Source organism: Pinus tabuliformis, chromosome 6 (assembly GCF_031772625.1).
Source record: "Pinus tabuliformis cultivar Carrire ecotype Pingquan chromosome 6, CPIR1, whole genome shotgun sequence".
Lineage (NCBI taxonomy): Eukaryota > Viridiplantae > Streptophyta > Pinopsida > Pinales > Pinaceae > Pinus > Pinus tabuliformis.
Window position 1 is genome coordinate 346,220,115 of NC_142292.1, and position 22,114 is coordinate 346,242,228.

Here is a 22,114-nt window from a genome sequence, read left to right on the forward strand (position 1 = left end):
TATATATATATATATATATATATATATATATATATATATCAAATTTTAATTTTATTATTTTTAAGGAATTTAGACTTTTGTGATCCATAACATTGTTTAGATAGTCTTCGGCAAAATCACATAACCAATCTTTTGTCGACGTGTTTCGAACCAGCCAGTGTGGTTCATCATCAGGACAAGTTGAAAAACCAATCCGGCTTAGGTGATTAAATAGAGTGTGCAGAGATTCCAACGGCTATATTGCTAACGGCTAATTTTGACCTAATGATCTTAGTCAACACTAATTTAATTATTAACATTCCTATAAATAGTAAAAACAGGTAAATAAATGTATATGAATGCCTAAAATTATAATTCCTTTGATAATAATATAATATCCATATTTATTATGGTCATTATATCTCGTATAATAGTTCATATTTACCAAATAATCTATAAATACTATTTAAATGGTATTAAATTACTATTACTCTTAGAATTTAGTTACCTTAGGTAATTTCGAGTTTATATAATTATTTAATGGTCCAAGGTAAGTTAGTTTCTTTATTTGTTCTTTAAAATATATCATTATTATTTATTATTTAAAATAATAATTTATTATTTTAAATAATAATTTAGGGTTAAATTAATAATACTAGATTATTATTTTAAATAATAAAAATATAATATATTATTTTAAATATATCATTATTAATTATTATTATTCTAATATTATTTAAATGGTATTAAATTACTATTACTCTTAGGTAATTGTATGTTTATATAATTACTTAATGGTCCAATGGTAAGTTAGACCTTCTCTATTTGTTCTTTAAAAAATATATCAATATTATTTATTATTTAATTATAATGGTCATTATAATTAATAAATTATAATAATAAATAATAATAAATTATTATTTATTATTTAAAATAATAATTTATTATTTTAAATAATAATTTAGGGTTAAAATACTAAATTATTATTTTAAATATAAAATATAATATATTATTTTAAATATATCATTATTAATTATTATTATTCTAATATTATTTAAATGGTATTAAATTACTATTACTCTTAGGTAATTGTATGTTTATATAATTACTTAATGGTCCAATGGTAAGTTAGACCTTCTCTATTTGTTCTTTAAAAAATATATGAATATTATTTATTATTTAATTATAATGGTCATTCGAAATTAAAATAATAGGTTATATACAATAATATATGATTATTAAAAAATCTATATTTACTTAATAATTTATAATTCCACTATTATTAAAAACAAACAAATAGTGTTCATGTTAAATCATTATTATTCTAGTAGTATAACTAATATTATTGTTATATCAAATATTTATTCATAATACTTTCTTAATTTGGTAAACTAGATCTCTTCTCATAATTAAATTAATAATTTATATTAAATAATCAATATTTATTCAATAATCTGTTATTCCAATAAAATTATGACATTAGGTCAATATATTATTACTTATAAGGTTTAAAAGGGTTTTTTAGACATTAGTTAAAGGTATAGTAGAATTAAATATAAGCATAACTAATTGAAATTATGGAAACAAAAAATCTCATCTAATAATAATATACCCAATAGTATCAGAAACGGGATACAATATTTAGCTCGAAATAACTTAATAATGAATCAAACACTCCATAATACTAGGACTAATCCGCCAAAAACGAAACTTAAGGAGGGGAAGACAGAAACCCTAAGACCTAACAAAGGGGGAAAGAGGAGGCTAGGAAGACAAGGCTGGGACCCAACAGCTGCTAATCTTCCAGCCATCATCCCTATTAAGATTTTTCGGCCTTTTCTCAATCTCCAGGGCCTCTCTAAACTTACGATGGTGAAACTGCGCAACTTTGGCAATGACTTGAGCCTCCTCTATACATACATGATGCATAGTCTTCCCCGCATGTTCAGCCAGGGCTAAGGACTTGGTCCTACCATGTCTTAAGTCAGCCGAATGCTCGCTAATCCGTTGATTGATAGAGCGACCAGTCTCACCAATATAAGGGGTCCCACAGGAACAGGGAATGACATAGACGCCCTTCATGTCCTTAGGGTCAATCGGGTCTTTCACCGACCTGAGGGAGCCACGGATAGTATTGAGAGGTCTAAAAGTTGCGGGCACATCCTACTTCCTTAGAATCCTCGCAATCCTGTCCGTGGTCCCCTAGATGTAAGGAAGGTTCACACCCATGATATGATCTTTAGGAACCCTTCGGATTGAAGGCTCCTTCTTGGCCCTGAGGAAGGCTCTTTGACCGAGGTGCCTATTGTAACCATTCTTCTCAAAGACATCTAGGAGATGAGCCTTTTCCGTTTCCAGGCTCTCCTCATCCGAAATTCTAACAACACGGGTGGCAAGCGTGCTAAGAACCCCTAACTTCTGAGCAGGGAAATGATGTGAAGAAGCATGCAAGTATTGCTCAGTATGCGTCTTCTTTCTAAACACCTGATGAGAAAAGGAACCATCCACCTTCTTAGAGATGAGAACATCCAAGAACGGAAGACAACCATTATCTTCTTTTTCCATCGTGAATTTAATGGCTGCGGATTGGTTATTGAGGTGACTAAAGAAACGATCCAGCTCGTCAGGACCATGAGACCAGACAACACCTGTGTCATCAACGAATCTTTTCCAAAGCTTCGGTAAAAGACGAGAGGAGGCCAAAGCCTTAGACTCAAACTCCTCCATGAAGACATTAGCGACGACAGGGGACAAGGGGGAGCCCATGGCAACTCCGCAAGTCTGCTCATAGAATTCTCCCTCGAAGCTGAAAAAGGTAGAGGTAAGGCAAAGCTCAACTAACTTAGCCGTATCGGGTCAGTTAGCTTATTAATAACCTTCATGGCCTCATTGATAGGAATACAAGAATAAAGAGAGACCACGTCGAAACTCACCAGAATGTCCTCGGGCTCAAGTTTAATCCTCTTAAGATCCTCAATAAAAGAAGCTGAGTCTTTTACAAAGGACTCAGTCTTCCCAACCAAGGGTCTCAACTTTGCAGCCAGGAACTTTGCAGCAAGGGTCTTAACTTATTAATTAATTTTTAATTAATAAAATATATAAATTTTAAACAAAATCAATTACATAAAAGTGAATAAAAAATATGAGCTAACTAAAAAATTAATATATTTTAAATATTATCTATAAAATAAGTTAAATTATTAATTTAAAAATTATTTTAGATATCATTGTCAAACCAAGAAGCAGAAATGCTTCCAAACTCTTCGAAAATATCTTACATACATGTATAAACGGCCAAACATACGAAACACAAGAATTGAAAATTATCTCATTATTCTAAAAGTGGCTTACACATGAAAACTGCCACACATATGATGATACACATGAATTGAAAATTTACGCATTATTCTAAAAGTGGCTTCTAGTCTGCCCCATATGTATCCCCATATATATCTCACTGCCTAATGTGCTCCACTACTAAATATCTCTCTGCCTGCCACTTCACTCCTGTCACCTTTACCACCCAAGGATACCATTATTTTAATATTTTGTGAAATATATGTAGTCTCTTTATCTTTCTGAAGCAATGTCCTTACTACGTTTTAGCGTAGATGTTGACATTGTAGGTGTTAAATTTGTTAAAAACTGTAATTTGACAATGATGCCGTGATTAAAACTATTTTCTAATAATACGGTTTTATTTCAGAAGCAGTAAACCATCATTCAAGCAATAGCGATAGACCATGGTCGCAAGTTGCCATGACAATGAAATTTTATACATCTTATCAATATTTAAAAAGACACGACATAGTGGAAGGAGGCTTAGCCTCCATTCACTTTTACTCCAATCTCAGTAAATACCATAAGTAGCGAAACGGCGGATCCCTCGTGAAGGACGACCAACCACCATTCTGCATGCGTCATGCATAGTTTCTGGATTTGAATTATTCAAATCCAAACGGGTCCATGGAGAATTAAATGCATCTTAGACCCCTATCTTAGAAACCAGACTCAATATACTTTAACCCAGATCTGCAATGGTCGGATCTACTGATATTACTATGGCAAAACTTGATTTCTCAACTTCTATTTTCTGAACCTTTACATCCACTGCATTCAGGTCTATTTGTTTCTTAACCGTTACATCCACTGCATTCAGGTCTATTTGTTTGTGAACTAAAAGATCCACTGCATTCATGTCTATTTGTTTGGTATGAGAAAGTTCGTTGGTAGACGCAGGTGATACAATTAGCCTTGACTTTCTGTAAATGAAATACACAGCGAGCTGGACCATTCCCAGAAGAGAACCAATACCACTGGGAACCTGCAAAGTGAAAAGGAAAGAAATTAAAAAGATAATAATCATTATCAGAAGAGGAGAATTTCTGTAATGAAAGGCTTATGATATAGGAGTTAACATAAGGTGCAGAAGGAAATAAAGAAACTTACACCAATGAAGAGATCCCGAGTGACTACAGCGTATGCAACCCATGCTAGTGCATTTATGAAGTTGAATAGAGACAGTAAGAATGGCATGCACTCTACGCTTTTAGTTCTAATCACAACTTTCTGCAAAACATACACAAAGAAAACACAACATAAATTTTTCAGCAGGAGGAAGTGTATTAGAAGAATAATACATGTCTAATTCTAAAATTCTAAACCGGTATAACATACATGTATTAGAAGCATAACATGGTAGAAGAAGAATTAACATACCAAAACAGATAATGGCGAAGCATACATGACAATGGACAAAATGACACCCACACAGCCTACTACCACCTGTCTTAAATGGTAAGTATGCAGCACAAATATGGTAATTGCAGCTTCCATGACGAAGGCCATTATCATACCACAGCTCAGCCTTACTGTCATCACCTGGAAGAGCATTCATGACAAAACAATGAGCAGAAATTCAAATCACAGTGTTGCATATATAGAAGCATCAGTCCAACATCTGATCATTAATATCTTCATTTCTTCTGTAAACCTATATTTGAGGTTAATATCAAAAGAGTTAAGATAGGTGGATAGACAAGTTGAGTTACCTTCTTCTTTCGGGAAGCAAAAGTGAGAAAGGACATGAGATAAAATGTTTCGAGAAGAAAGCCTGCTCCATTGATGGTAAGGATCATAGTACTGTGGGGTTTAACGAATGGGCTTCCATAGAGTAGCCCAAGAGCACAGTTAAATAGTGTGAACACATACGGATATCCAGAATATTCTTGGGTAGACTTTTGCTTATATATTCCCCAAAATGTTGCCCTGCAAACAAAATTGCAGGTAGACTTTAATTAACTGAATCAAATGAACTCTCTACCAAAAGAGCTATTAACATTATCTCTACCAAAAAAGTTATTAATATTTAAGAAATGAAAATAAGGTACAATACCGTATACGTACATGGGAGACAAGTATAGGGCCAGTGAAGTTATATTTCCTGTTCAAGCCATACATATTTTAGTCATGTTTTCAACATATAATTATTGTCATCCAAACACAATAGTTTATAAAATATTATCTCTCAATCATCCAAATTCAACTCAAAATTCCCAATTCAATTAAGCATTGAATAATCACAAACTATGATCTATCTTTATGAATAATCACGAAGTATGGTGTATCCTTATGTTTACTCCAAATTTGAAAATATTTTGGAAATTTGATATATAAATAAAGTTAGCTATTGGATTTTGCATTTTTCTTATATTTATTGCAATTTATCAACTATTTGATTTTGCTTATGCCATTATATTTATTGAATATTCTAAAATCTATTTATCAACTATTTGACTTTGCTTATGCCCGTTATATTCCTTCAATATTCTAAAATTTACTATGAACTTAGAGGAACATAATCAATCTTACAATAAATGTAATATGTTCTGAGATATTTTATTTCACATAGAAACAGTTCAAGATACATTTTGAAAGCATCATTAAACTTAAGAGTCAAAGAAGACTGATTGATAAACTGGATGCACAATATAACTACAACCCCAACGTGACAACCCGGCATGAATCAAACGTGACAGAATAACTAATAGTAGTTATAAGTACTGTTTAATGGAAAAAAGACTGAATTTTTAAATCTATGGATAAGGCATATTTTTCACTCAGCTCTCCTACTGTATGAAAATGGATACATTTCACTTTCTCAGAGTCCATTCGAGCACTTACAGCTGGTAGAGAGGACCTTAAAACTTTGATTATGAACAAAATATAACTTCGCTGTCATAAGGATCCTACCCTCATAATATTATGGAGCAGTTAAACGAAAAACTCACCAATAACTCCAACGACAACCTGAGAAGACAATGCCATGTTGACCTAACAAAAACAAATATTATGAAACGATCGATCGACCAACGTGAATGGTGAAGAACTCAAACTCTCTAGGCCATTTTATAGACCTTAAAGTGATCAGTGACAGTGACAGTATTATCCATGGAAAATAATTGAAAAAAAAGGATTCATGTGTGGTGCTGTAGCTGCGTCAAGCAATATTTGCATGCAGCAGCAGTTTTACACATCAGAATTATTGGATCCCAGCTGATCAAACCAAGTACTGAAACGCTCTGCTCACAATTCTGTAGAGTTATTTAGTGCATACAGTGAGGAAAACCGCACAAATGGTCAAGTTGCATACTCTTTTTTTCAGTATAAACCATCATGGACGGAAAGGGATTTGTCACTAAGCTTAGACGAATCGGGTAGGGATGCAGATGGCAGGAAACCCAGAAACCCAGAATATTGGGTTGCGTTACCATCAAAGCAGTTGGATTTGATACCAAGTACAGAATCCAATTGCGCCCAGTTGTCATATCGTTGAAAATGTATGTCGAAACAAAAGGAGGGATGAGTAATTTTACGGAGGGGAAAGATGCTGTGGGATACAGGTCATGGTAACCTAGGCCATTCCCTAGGGATATCTATAAACAGGAATCATCCAAACATGCCCTCCTAAACGTAATTCAGAGTTTTGCTGGGAAACTACAAATAATTAGGTGACCCATTTTGCTCTACTGTCTTGCGATAAATCGCCATGATTCCTACCACCTAAAACGTTGCTCACTTCTGACTTTTAAGTCACGCACTGGTTTTTTTTTTTGAGAACTGTACTTTTTGACCATAAAAATCTAAACAATGGATATGCCTTCTATCATGAACCGACGACAAACTTTATATATCATTGATTTCTTTTCTATGATTTTACAACCCAGAAGTTTAACGTAGTGTGTATCAACTCTGGCCGAGCATTTACTCTATTATTTCATCTTCACTTGTATGAAATTTCAGTTCGTGTTTAATTTAACGAAGTGACCTTTTCACCCTTTTCTGCACAGATTTTCCAGTCAATTTTTGTGAGTCATTTAATTTTAGCTATATCATGGGTTAAAATAGTCATGGATTTCATATCTAAAATATCATCTAAGATTTTGTGTCATTGTATAATCATTATTTGACCCATATATAATGATTGTTTGTCGTATACACATTGGAATTGCATTACTAGATATTTTGATAGTGTGCAGCAATTCAGCTATAAGTACTATCCTATTAATCTTGGTCTCTCTATGGAATATAGATTATATAAATTATAGTATTTGTTTCATGGTCAAAGTCTTTTGACTTTTAATTAGCGGTTGAGTTTTTGTATTTATTTAGTAATATTAATTAAAGTTTTAGGAAAACACTAAATATTTGCATTTTTGTAAATCTAAAAATATTTTCTTAATTTTATTTATAATTTTTTATTAGCTTAAGGAGCCTTGATGTGACATAATTTCATTAATAGAGAGTGATTTAATTTCGGTATTGGTAGTGTATGACAAATCATTTTAAAATGGAAATTAAAATAATTTTGTAAATGGTCATCTATTGTGAGTAGGTCTTTTATGTAAGCTGGGGGAATTCCATCGGGGAGTGCTTTGACACTGTCATTCACACTAACACTAACATAGGGACTCTTTTGGGCCCCTATAATACTAGTGATTACCCCATTACTATTGTAATTATACCCCTTATTAATATTGTTGTGCCCCTATTGTCCCCATATTGTTATCATTGTGCCCCATAGAATCCCTCTATTGTTATTTTTGTGGCTTTATATTATTATTGTTAGGTCGGGTGGGTTATATTGTGACTCCTTAGACTCCTATATATAGAAAGGAGGTTTTGTCATTTGTATCATCCAAGAATTGTTCATTTATGTAATGTAAAGGAGGTTTCCCCCTCGAAGAGGCTGAATTTTAAGGCGTTGATCTATCTTTTTCTTGAGCTGGTTTCATAACATTTGGTATCAGAGCTTTGGATTCTAAGGTTTCGTTGCTCCAAACAGGTCATCATGGCATTTTTGCTATAACTTTTTTTGTGACGTTTCAGAAGCTAAAAAAGCAACCCATTTGAGAAGACATCGCGCTGAAGCTCGGGTCCGAATTTCAGAGTTTTTCGCACTATATTTGTGGAGATATGATCTGAGGAAGTTGGTCTTTTTGTAGACTCCTAAATTACATTCCAAACAGGTGACCTGGGGAAAGTCATCATAACTTTCTCTCTGAGCATCAGATTGAAATTTTGTAAGAAGGTATAGAAAGAGGATGGACTATAGTTTCTTATATATATTTTTCAGAGCCAAAGGTCAAACAAGGACACGTGGCACGTCGTACAAGTTTGCTCTACTGAATTAGTCTATAATCAGGTCATTGTGGGCAATTTGGCATAACTCTTCATTGGAGAATCCAATTGGGGTCAGACTGGTGGCATTGGAAAGAGGACACATAGGGCTACCATAGGTCAAAAGTTCAGAATTGGATGATCCGAAATTATAGAGATACATCAGAGGCAATATCGAGCTCCTACAAAGTGAAAAAATGTGTGTAGATTTTTTAAATTTTTGCTTATGCTTGGTTTGAAAAATTATTTTGAAAGAATTCAAAGGGCATAGTGATTAGTATCGGTAATTGATGCCACGAGGGAAGAAAATGAAAACACCTAGTAAGCAATCTGAAAGCTCTAGCATGACTCATGAAGAAGAGGAAGAAACACTACATGATATATCAAAATTACAAGACCAAGTGCAACAAATTTCACTCTCACAAAAGCTAATAGAAGCTAAGATAAATGGAGTGGAATCTAAGATAAAGGGCGTGGAAGCCAAGATTGACGATTTGAAGATAGATTTGGAGGCAGATTTGACAAATTTTCTACAAGAAATACTTACTAATGGTGAAAGGGGAGGAAAGGAAACTCATGATGCAAACAAAGGAAATGTTAATCATGATTTCATAGACTCTAATGTTGGATCGAAGACGCACCATATTTCAAAAATCGATATGAGGAAGTTTGATGAAAAGGATCTCGCAACATGTATATTACGGATGGAGCAATTTTTCGATCTCAATAATGTGCAAAACACACAAAAGGTACGTATTGCAAATTTATATTTGGAACCAAATCAGTTTGTATGGTATCAATGGCTTTGCTCTCGTAAACAATTTATCACTTGGGCAATTTTTACGGAAGAATTAGTAGCATATTATGAGGATACAAAAGCAACACTTTTTTTAGCCAGTTGATAAGTCTCAAACAAAAGGGTTCAATAATGGATCACATTGAGAAGTTCCAAAAATTGAACATAAGGGTAAAAAATATTCCAGAGGAGCATAGGATTGATGTGTTCATAGGGTCTTTAAAGGATAATATCTAACATGATGTTCGTCTTTGGGAACCTGATTCATTAGAGAAGGCATTCAGGTTAGCAAGAAAAATGGAAAGCAAAATTATGGCAACCAGGAAGCATACCACTCACAACTATAAAGACGGAAGTGTTGTTGCTGCCAGTATTCCACAACCTATAAGGTTGACACCACAACAATTGGAAGAAAAAAGAGCAAAAGGGCTTTGTTACAGTTGTGATAGCAAATACACTAAAGGTCATAAGTGTGATGAGAAGAAATTATTCTACATAGATTGTGAAGAGGAAGAAGAAAAGGAGCAAGAAAGGTCAAAAGAAGAGGATATACTCCAGGAACAAAGCCTAGATGAAGAACAAATGAATCCGACCATATCTTGTAATGCATTGGCTGGAATTACCACTCCTCAAACCATCAAGATAGAAGGACAAATCAAGAAGAAAAATGTAATAGTGTTGATTGATTCAGGAAGTACCCACAATTTTATTCATTGTAAGGTAGCAAAAGAATTGAATTGCTTCTTATACCCAACACCAGAGTGTCAAGTGATGGTTGCAAATGGAGGAACAATAAATTTCTCTGGAAAGTGCCATAATATCAAGCTATCCATGGGAGAATATGTATTGACTAGCCTAATGCTTTCCATTCCAATGGGAGGTGCTAATGTTGTATTAGGAGTCCAATGGCTACAATCCTTGGGTACAATAGCTTTTAATTTTCAAGAACTTTTCATGAAATTTTCTGTGGAAGGAAAGGAAGTTGAATTAAGGGGTATTGCAGGGAAACCGGGAAAGATAATCAGCTCTAACTGTATGACAAAGCTTTTAAAAAAAGAACGAAAAGGTGTAATTGCACAATTATGTTCGCTAGATGTTTCCACATCGGAATCATCTATTTCTCCAGATCTCCAAAAAGTCTTGGACAATCATTCCAAGGTATTTGAGACTCCCAAAGTTCTCCCACCTATTCGTGATCATGATCATGTTATTCACCTGATTCCAGGAAGTGTTCCTCCAAACATCAGGTCGTACAGATATCCCTATGCCAAAAAGAGTGAAATTGAACGTATGATTGTAGAAATTCTAGAGGCTGGTATAATTCAACCGAGTCAAAGTTCTTTCTCTACTCCAGTAGTATTGGTGCACATGAAGGATGGATCATGGCGCATGTGTCCTGATTATGGGGAGCTCAACAAGCTCACTATTAAAGATAAGTTTCCCATTCCTGTCATTGATGAATTACTAGATGAATTGCATGGATCAATTTACTTCACCAAGTTGGATCTTCGTTCAGGATATCATCAAATCATAATGAAGACTGAAGACATTCTGAAAAAAAAATTTAGAACTCATGAGGGTCATTATGAATTTTTGGTCATGCCTTTTGGCCTTACCAATGAACCCTCAACATTTCAAGGTTTGATGAATTCAATTTTCAAACCATTCCTTAGAAAATTTGTGTTAGTATTTTTAGATGATATAGTAATCTATAGCAAGTCTTGGAAGGATCATGTTGAACATGTTGACAAGGTGCTACAACTATTAGAGGAGAAAAAATTATATGCAAAAAGATCCAAATGTTTCTTTGGAGTACAAGAGGTGGAATATCTGGGTCATATTATATCGCATGAAGGAGTTAAGGTAGACCATATCAAAATTAAAGCCATTAAGGAATGGAAAATCCCGACATCCATAAAGCATCTGGGAGGATTTCTTAGGTTGACAGGGTATTATCGCAAGTTTGTTAAGAATTATGGGAGAATAGCAACACCTCTAACAACACTATTGAGGAAAGATGTATTTTCATGGACTCCAGAAGCAACAAAGGCCTTCGAACATCTTAAAGAGGAAATGTGCCAAGCACCTGTCTTAGCTACACCGGACTTCACAAAAACCTTTATTGTGGAATGTGATGCTTTAGGAAATGGAATTGGTGATGTTTTAATGCAATATGAAAGACCCATTGCTTTTGAAAGTCATCCAATCAAGGGAAAGTTTTTACACAAAGCTATTTATGGGAAGGAAATGTTGGCAATACTCCATGCACTTAAGAAATGGCGACCCTACCTAATGGTAATACACTTCAAGGTAAAAACGGATCATGATAGCCTTAAATACTTTTTAGAACAAAGATTATCCTCTGAAGAGCAACAAAAGTGGGTCACAAAGATGTTGGGTTATGACTTTGAAATCATCTACAAAAAATGGAAGCAAAATGTGGTGGCAGATGCACTCTCAAGAAAGGATGAGGATGTAGAAGCATTGTTGTGCGCCATTTCTATTATCCAACCAGATTAGATAAACGAAGCAAGGGAGGAGTGGAAGAATGACGAAGAAGTGTGGGCACTTATTCGAAAGTTACAACAAGATTCCAGTACGTCGGATACATTTAGCTGGAAAAATGGTTCATTATGGTACAAAGATCGCTTATACGTCTGTAAGAATTCCTAGCTAAAATAAAAGATTCTTATGGAATTGCACACTTCTCCCTCAGGAGGGCACTTGGGGATTTTTAAAAACTTACCATAGGGTTAAGAAGGAATTTTTTTGGGATGGCCTTAAATCAAATATTCAAAAGTTTGTGGCGGAATGATTGGTTTGCCAACAAAATAAAGTTGAAACAATTAAGACACCGAGTCTATTACAACCTTTATCCATTCCAAGACAACGTTGGGAGGAGGTTTCAATGGATTTGATCACAGGTTTACCCAATTCTGAGGGAAAGAGTGTCATCATGGTGGTAGTTGATAGACTTACCAAGTATGCACACTTTTGTGCATTATCACATCCATTTAAAGCCAGTACAGTTTCTACTGCATTTATGGAAACAATTCAAAAGCTACCTGGAAACCCAAAGATTTTTGTAAGTGACAGAGATCCCATTTTCACTGGAAATTTTTGGATGGAATTATTTTCTTGTCTTGGTACTCAGTTAGCTCATAGCTCATCTTATCATCCTCAATTTGATGGGCAAACTGAGATAGTAAACAAATGTTTGGAAGGATATCTTCATTGCTTTGTATCTGAAAAACAAACACAATGGTCAAATGGTTGCCTTTGGCTGAATGGTGGTATAACACTTCCTTCTATACAGCAACAAAAATGACCCCATTTATGGCACTTTATGGGTATCAGCCACCATCCGTCACATCATATTTAGGAGAAAATTATAAGGTTCAAGCAGTGGAACATCACATCGAACATCAACAACAAGTCCTCCAACTCTTAAAGGATAACCTCGTGTTGGCGTAGAATAGAATGAAACAACAGGAATATCAACATCACAGTGAAAGAAGTTTTGATGTAGGTGATTGGGCATTCCTATGGCTACAACCATATAAGAAAATGTCCCTCAAGCAAGCTAAGAAGGATAATAAATTATCACCAAAGTATTATGGTCTGTACAAGGTGTTGCAAAAGATTGGTACTATGGCATACAAATTAGAGCTTCTTGCAGCTTCTCGATTGCACCCAATTTTCCATGTTTCATGTTTAAAGAAGGTTATAGGCGATAAGCTCCCAGTTCAAACAATATTGCCAGAACTTGACGAGAAAGGAAAAATTATATTGGAGCCCGAAGCAATCACAGAAACAAGAACTCGACATCTATGGAATCAATCAATTTCAGTGTATCTTATCAAGTGGAAGAACTTATCTGCTGAAGATTCCACATGGGAGGATAAGAATTTTATATAGAAGCATCAAAAACTGCTCGAGCGTTGAGGACAACAATTTTTTGAAGGAGAGGGGCATGTTGGGTCCCTATAATACTAGTGATTACCCCATTACTATTGTAGTTGTACCCCTTATTAATATTGTTGTGCCCCTATGTCCCCATATTGTTATTACTGTGCCCCATAGAATCCCTCTATTGTTATTTTTGTGGCTTTATATTATTATTGTTAGGTCGGGTGGGTTATATTGTGACTCCTTAGACTCCTATATATAGAAAGGAGGTTTTGTCATTTGTATCATCCAAGAATTGTTCATTTATGTAATGTAAAGGAGGTTGCACCCTCGAAGAGGTTGAATTTTAAGGCGTTGATCTATCTTTTCTATCTTTTTCTTGAGATGGTTTCATAACAGACTCCTAGTGCATTTACTTCCTATTTCATTATAAACTTTTTTTTTCATTTTCAGCTATGTGGAATAAAGGATGTGTGGAAGAAGGGGTATGTGTAGGAGAATGGGGATGCACAGGGAACTTTCTTCCATAGACATGAAATTATTTTAACTTTAAGAAAAAACTTAATATCCAATGTTAGACGAATTATCTTTTTAATGTGTGGGAGAAAGAAGTGTTGTACGGGATAACGGTTGTGTACAACAAACAATAAAAACTTTCATTCGCAATGCCCTACATCTCCGCATACATTTCTCATTTACACACTTCTACTGGATACATCTTAACAATACATATTAATCAATTAATTAGTGGTTTTGGCTTATTCAAGTTTGGGGCATGAAAATTTTGGTTTATGTGTATATCGAGTGCGAAATAACGGTGGGCAATTAAACTCGTTTTATTTTATATGGGGACGCAAAGGAGTTGTAGCAACACTACTTTGTTAATGATCTGATGTGTGGTTTTCAAAATTATGTTTGAAGGCTTTTGATCATTTAAATTTCGCATCGAAATAGAAACAACGAACCTTGGTATTCACAGTTCTCGAATACTATGTCCATTTGTGAATTAAATAATTATTTTCCAATATTAGAAGTGTCTTTTTAATGTATGTGAGGAAGAATTGTGGTGCACGAGAACAACTACGTGGAGCAAGGAACAAAAAATTTCTTCTAAAATGTTTCGTACTTCCACATGCATTCTTCTTTTGCACATTTTTTTGCACACCTCCCTCATGCACAACATTATATATTAATCAATTAATTAGCAATTTTGGCTTATTAAAGATTGGGGTATGAAAATTTTGGTTTACGTGTATTATATCAAGTGTGAAATAACGTGGTTGATTCAATGTCACCACAACTATGTTGACGTGGGCTAGTTTTATTTGATATCAGGACACAAATTAATTTTGGAAAATCTATTTTGTCAATGATCCAATGTGTGGTTTTCAAAACTATGTTCGATGGCTTTGATCATTTAAAAATTGTATCAAAGTAGAAAAAATGGATCTTGGTATTCATGGTTCCTGAATACTATGTGCACTTTTTATCTCACATTTATGAATTAAATACTTATTATCCAATATTAAATGAAATGTTTTTTTAATGCATGTGAGGAATAAGTGTTGTGTAGGAAAACGAGTGTGTGGAGAAAGGAACAAAAACTTTCTTCTACAAATATCGTACCTCCGCATACATTTATACACACTACATATTAATGAAATAATCAAAGGTTTTGGCTTATTAAAGTTTGGGACATGAAAAGTGGGAAATTAACTATCCCCACTACTATGTGGACGTGGGGTTTGTTTTATTTAAGCTTCTTGAATACTAAGTGCATTTGTGATTTCACATTTTTCAATTAAATAATTATTATCTAATATTAAATGAAGAGTCATTTTAATGCATATGGGGAAGAAGTGTTGTGAGGGAAAACAAGTGTCTGGAACAAGGAACAAAGAAAAATTTCCACAATGTTTATACCTCCACATACAATCCCCCTCTTCACACTTATTTTTCACATCTCCCTCCTACATAACACTACATATTAATCAATGAAATAGCAGTTGTGGCTTATTAATGTGTGTGAAGAAGAAGTGTTGTGCGGGAGAACGGGTGTGCAGAGCAAGGAACATAAACTTTCTTCCATAATGTCTCGTTCCTCCGCATATATTCTTGCAAATTATATGTTAATCAATTAATTAGAGGTTTTTTCTTATTAAAGTTTGGGGCATGAAATGTTTGGGTTATGTATATATCAGGTGTGAAATAAGGGTGGGCGATTAACTGTCCCCACTACTATGTTGATGTGGGCTCATTTTAGTTGAGTTTTCTGAATACTAAGTGTATTTGTGATTTCATTTTTGTCAATTGAATAGTTATTATCCAATATTAAATGAAGTGTCTTTTTTGGGAGAATAGGTGTCCGAAACAAGAAATAGAAACTTTCATCCACAAAGTTCGTACCTTTACATACATTCCTGTTCCACACACCTCCCTCCCACATAACACTACACATTAATCAATTAATTAATAGTTTTCATTTATTAAATTTTGGGGCATGAAAAGTTTGGTTTACATATATATCGTGTTATTATTAGTTAGTATCTACTACATATCATAAATAAATAATTAATATATAATGAATAACATATTGTCATTAGTTAATATTTAAAACATATCATGAAATTTTAAAAGGTAATGTTATGATTCTAACAACTAATTCTATTTATTTTGTCTATGATGCATTGGCAAAGTGTTCAAAATAAGATATAAGAATAGCATATCATCATTAGTTAATATCAAATACATATTTTGAATTTTTAAAAAGGTAGTGTTACAATTATAAACACTAGTTATAGTTATTTTGTCCATAGATGCATTATTCTAGTGTTTATCATGCAGTTTTTACCATGCACGTTGCCAACACATGTTCGATTTCTTTTCAGGGGAGCTCGTTACAAAAAGATTTGTTCTCCAAAATGTGTAGTGGTCATTATGGTAATTGAATGACATGATATATTTTCTCTTGAAGATGTACAATTATGTATTATGTAGATTATTTGCAGTGTGGCACACAAACTCATTCTGAATGTAGGTGTAAAACATGTAGCATTTTTGTCCAATCAGTGATGTGCCCTTCCTTCTATATACAAGTTCTCAGATAATTTACACAATATGCATTACAGCCATGTAGTAATGAGGTTTATAGCTCAAAATGTAGCTAATATGTGAGTACTTAAAACGTTTATACAATATACATTACTATTGTGCAGCAGTTAGCTCTAAATTGTTTTCGTACTATGAATTTAGAAATTTTTCTATGAGATGCTAATTGATAAGAGATGTAAATTACTTTTAGTTTGGGAGGGAGGGGATGGAGGGGCTCATTACAAAAGATGTCCTTGGGAATGCTTCCCTATGTCATCATTTTTTTAAATGTCTGAGGTGAATGATTACTTGTCTAGGTTATATTGTGGTCATTTTGTTGGTTGCATTATGAAAGTGATTTGTTCTCTAAGTTGTATGGCAATGTTTAGCATGAATGTGTTGTCATTGTCTTATTTGTTTTCCTTGTGCCAGGTGTTTTTATTTTTAACTATATTTTTTAATCATTATGGGCAATAATATGTTGTATGCTTACTATTGTCTTGTTCTCATCGACATTGGCATATTTGATTTTTAGTGCATGTTACATTCATGTCTATGTTGTTGAAGTAGCAATTGCATTAATTGGGAAACTAGAAATGAATCTGGATTATACAACAGTTTTGCAATAGAAGTATTTGGGGAAAATCATGTGTAAATGGGAAGAATGTTCTCTATGATGTTGGAATTAGCTGATGAGATTGTTTTATGATATTCAATAGCATCATACTTGTGCTTTGGAATTATTTCAAAATTTGTAATAGAAACCTGAGTATGTGCAATAATTTTTATCCTCATGTTGTTTGGTAAACTGTGTAAGCACAATCAATGCTAATGTCATTAAAACATTGTTATCTACAAAATCTGCATAGAGTAGCATTCTTTGATTATTTTTTTGTCCAAAAAAGTTCTATATGTAATGGATACATCGCCATGGAAAATGTGTGTTGTTATATTGGTACTGATTTCTTCAATTTATATTTGTATAGGTTGTAACTTTTTTTTTTGCTTAGTCTCTATTTTGTTTGTTTTGTTGTCTCGCGTGCGATATCTCCATTTTAAAATTATTTTTCATGAACTAGCAATGACTTCTATATATTTGATCTTCATATCGTTGGAGTAGGGAAGAGAACACAAATATAATATATCCAATTAAAGACGGCGATAACTTTTTTAAGATGTGCATTTTCATTCTATTTATCATCATTTGATTATTACATTCTATTGTGTTATAGTTTTTATATACTGTAATTAAAAACGATGTTTTTCAATTTTTAGGAAACATATAACACTTAGATATTCAAATCCAAAAGCACTACAAGGAAAAAGGTACCTTGAATATTTTCATAAAACATTTGTACATTTTTTCAATTTTCAATTTAATATATGTAACAAGGAACTATAAACTAGAATTTGTCGAAACTAAAATCTAAATAGTATTTTACCTATATGCATAGAAATCAGATCTTATCTGGTAATTATGAACCTGGCATTAGAATATATGTTAACAATGACTATGTGAAATATGGTTTTGTCTTCATAACCCAATTTTTGTTTAATATCAATTATAATGTCCTTTTAAGGAGTGATTTCAATGCAATATTTGTAAATAGACAAAAAATAACATATTTTGAACAATATGATGATGAAATACATGGACAAAGAAGTAGAGATGGAAATGAGCACAATTATAGAAGCAAATATCATAGGATACACGACAAAAGGAGCAAAAAACAAACAAGAACCAGATACAAAAAGGTAGTTTTGTCCAATTTTAGCTAACTGTATACCATATTTCTTTTTCTTTTCTAGAATTAATTTCAATTCAACGCTCATGAATAGGCGAAAAAATATCTAGCCTATGCCATTATCAATCGAAAATATCAATAACAACATAACAGGAAGCATTTTCCATGGTGTTGTGTTAGTTATATATTGAACCTTTTTGGACAAAGCCAATAATACAAGACCAATAGTTTGTGTAGATTTAACGGATAAGAAGGCAGAAATGACAATAAAGTTACTTGTGTTAACACAATTTATTAAACAGCATGAGGAAAAACTTATTGCAAATTCTAGTGTTTCTATTATAAATTTGAAATAATTCCAAAGCAAAAATATGATAGTGGTGATTGTGAGAAAATTGTCTCACTAAGTAGCTCTAACATTGTAGAAAACATTTGTCTTGTTTTCGGAGAGTATTGATTTTTCCCAAATATGGCAATTGCAAATATGTCTCATAGTCAAGATGTATTTCTAGTTAGCACAATCAGTGCCATTGCAATTTCAACAACATAGCCAAAAAATGCAATATGCACTAGAAATCTAAGATGGTAATCTCGATCAAGACAGGGCAATAACTAGTAAGCTTAGATTTATTTGATTGTTTCAATGATAGAAATTTATCTTCCACCTCTAATATGATTTACATGTATGTTTTACAAATATTACATATGTGACAAGTTCAAGTACACGACAAAATTTTTCTAATATATCTTTCAATTCAAAGATAATTGCAAGAAAATGTCTTTCCACTCATCTTGCTAAAAAAATATAATTAAAAATCAAGAAATACCTTTCTGAACTTCACAATCGGCGTTCATATGTTCATTGAAATCACAGAAAAATGTGGAAAGTCTTAGAAAAATGATTTCTTTGTTGAGTGGAGTATGAACGATAAGCTATCTATCTATCTATCTATCTATCTATCTATCTATATATATATATCTATATATAAAGGAGAGAGAGAGAGAGAGAAATGATTTCATGTTGATAACTCTCAATTTTGTATATCAATTTTGCAGAACTTTCAAGTACTATTGACAACAATTACTGCATATAGGAATCCCTTCGAGGTTGTATGTGCAAAATATAGTAGTGCAATTACAATTTCTAGAACCATGGATGAAACTATGGTTTATTGTACCATTTGCAGGGAAACATGTCGTTTATTTTATTTCCATCGATTAAACTATATGACACATACAGACAATAGGACTATGACATATTACATTCTAAGAGGCATGGAACTAGAAAAAGTATTGTCTAGCCTACGAAAAGTTTCCTATCAGCAATACTATGCTGACAAATCAATTGTTATGGATTTGTTGTCCAATTTTGAAATCCATGGCACATTTAAAGTAAACCATCAAACTGTGATTATCTGTATACAATGATAGTTTTCTTTATTTTCATTTTCGAGCAATCTAGTGATAGTGCAGTTCTCTTTATTTTCATTTTTTGCAATCTAATGACGATATTCTACAGATGCTATAGCGTTTTCAACTTCATGAACCTGTATTATTGTCAAGTCATTAAATCAATAAGTTTTATATGGAACGTGTTGATATCATTGTTACCAGTGACTAGCAAGACTGGATTACCATTGGCAAGTGGCGAAGGGGTGGGGAGTGTCCGCACTTTTGCACCTCTGCACTTCTGTACTTCTAATATTAACTCCACCTTATACTTTATGCTTGAAGTATTTTACCATTTCCCCTTCTTGTTTAGAGTTGTGACTCATCTTACTTGCTTCACTTCTCAATAATGAAGCACTTTAGGAACTTTAATGTCTTCATATATTGTCCAATATTTGATTGGAGAGCTTTTCTAATATGTTGGATGGTTAAGATTTGATTACATTATGTGGTTACCTGATATGTATCTATTAACATTGTATAAATATTTATGTCAATGAAGTTGTTTGTTTATGTTTCACGTTTTGTATTATACTATTTACTTATATTATATATACTCTAGCATTTGCAGTATATAATGTGTAGCTAGCTCATTGTCCCATGTCATGTGTTTTTTTTTACAATTTGATTTCTTGTGTTGTTTTATTGATTTATCAAATTTTCAAATCCTATTATTAGTAAAATGTTAATATTAGGAAAAACATTTCCTTTGCATATAGTTTATGTTTGCATAGACTTTGCCATCGCACATGACTTGTTAAACAAAGTAATAAGATAAGTTAATGCTAGCATGTAACTTTTCCTAAAGGAAGGAACAAGTTCATTATGTTTGCAATTGTGCAATTTGATTAGAAAATGAAAGAAAATACTTTCATAGATAACGTTTATATTAGTCTGATGATCCAATTTGGCATAATTTACAAAATTTATGTCTTATGAATATGATTAGAGTATAGGTGATGCAAGGTTATTGGACTATTTTAGTATATTTTTCACTATAGTATTTGTTTTACTAACTCCACAAAAATGCAATAAATAGCCTTTAGCATATACTGAATTTCAAAATTGGCTAAGTAAGTTGCAAAATTTGGTAATGATATCTTTATTAATCAACGATGGTTCTTGGAGGTTAGCACCCCTCCTAATTGTGTTTCCAGAATGGAGGTTTGTTTGCTCCATTCATATTTTGCAAGAGCTCTTCTAATTGTGTTCTTATGACATCTAATTCATCTTCCAGCCGCCCAAACCTTTGCTAAAGTTCCAACATGTTATTCATCAACATTAATATATCTTTGTTGACTTCATATAAATCTTCCTACATGTTTCTACCATTTCTTCCTTGAGCCATTTGTCTCATTGTTAGTATTGCAACAGTAACAACTAAACTACGTATTCTTAAAAAAAATAACAGAAATCAAGTGACACAACTCCACACCCCTACCCTTTGGCTTACCAATTATTTGGAACTACTACAATAGTGTCTAGTGCAACACCAAATTATTAAAGCCAAGAATATCAAAATCGTCTTTCAAAATATTGACAGATTTCCATTCAAAGTAATTTTGGCTTTAAACAAAAACAAGTTCAAAAGGAAATTCTCTAGAAAAATATTTTGACAGTGATGATACTAACAAGACTTAGAGAATTCAAAAAAACATAAACATTTGATAAAGAAAACGTTGATAACACTTGTCAATTTCAGAACAAACTAAGAAAATCGCTTCCCTAGAGCTTTTAGAAATGAGTTCAGAGCTGACAGGCCTACAAAAAGACTCTGGAAATTCAAAATACAATATACATATGATAAATCAAACATCGATAATGTGCGTCAATTTCTAAAGAAAAAAACGAAGTAATTTGCATTCTGAGAGCTTTTAGGAATCAGTTTAGAGCCAACAGGTCTACATTTAGTGCGTTGAATTCCATAAGTCATGTAGAATTTACATCAACGTTATGAAAGGACATTTGACTACTATCCATTTTAATGTATTCATTTTCCATTGATTGTCATCAATCTAGCTAGTATTGATTTGCCTAATCTACAATAAAAAAAGACAGTTTCAATATCGGCTGCTAAAAACCATATCCATTTTTCTTAAATCCCCATCAAGGTAGTCTAATTCATAGGATGTGTTTCATGATTGATGTGATTGGCACGCTTTGAAAATCGATATCAATATAGTGTTGAGAATATTTTAATAATATCATCTAATACAAATTTAATTTTCATAACAAGCTAAGCTAAAAAAAGAAATAAGTAAAGGAAAAATCTTACCAAGTGTTTTTTTTTTGCAGTTCATATCATATAATCATATTCAAATATTTGCTATAATAATATTCGGGTAAGTACTATTTTCGTAATATTCTAATTTTGATTTTATTTATATTTATTAATGATACAATGACATTTAAACATTAATTTTATTGCATTGAGTTAGTGCTTGTTTAGGGAAGTGTTATTTCTTGT

General features: G+C 32.8%; 1 protein-coding gene across 2 annotated transcripts in view; it reads right to left on the reverse strand.

Moving 5' to 3' along the window:
- Nucleotides 1–3,788: 3,788 nt before the first annotated feature.
- The window catches only part of LOC149258722 (bidirectional sugar transporter SWEET1b-like), a 41,513-nt gene continuing 23,187 nt past the window's right edge, over nt 3,789–22,114 (reverse strand). The window contains exons 1-6 of one of the 2 annotated variants that reach the window (XM_089372707.1): nt 6,270–6,342; nt 5,386–5,422; nt 5,031–5,247; nt 4,699–4,860; nt 4,429–4,548; nt 3,789–4,303 (exon numbers count right to left, since the gene is read on the reverse strand). In XM_089372707.1, the coding sequence (XP_089228833.1) occupies nt 4,001–4,303; nt 4,429–4,548; nt 4,699–4,860; nt 5,031–5,247; nt 5,386–5,422; nt 6,270–6,306 (876 nt within the window). In that variant the 5' untranslated portion in view covers nt 6,307–6,342 and the 3' untranslated portion in view covers nt 3,789–4,000. Of the gene's footprint in view, nt 4,304–4,428; nt 4,549–4,698; nt 4,861–5,030; nt 5,248–5,385; nt 5,423–6,269; nt 6,343–22,114 lie in introns of those variants that run through there. The other variant, XM_089372718.1, reaches the window with a different exon arrangement.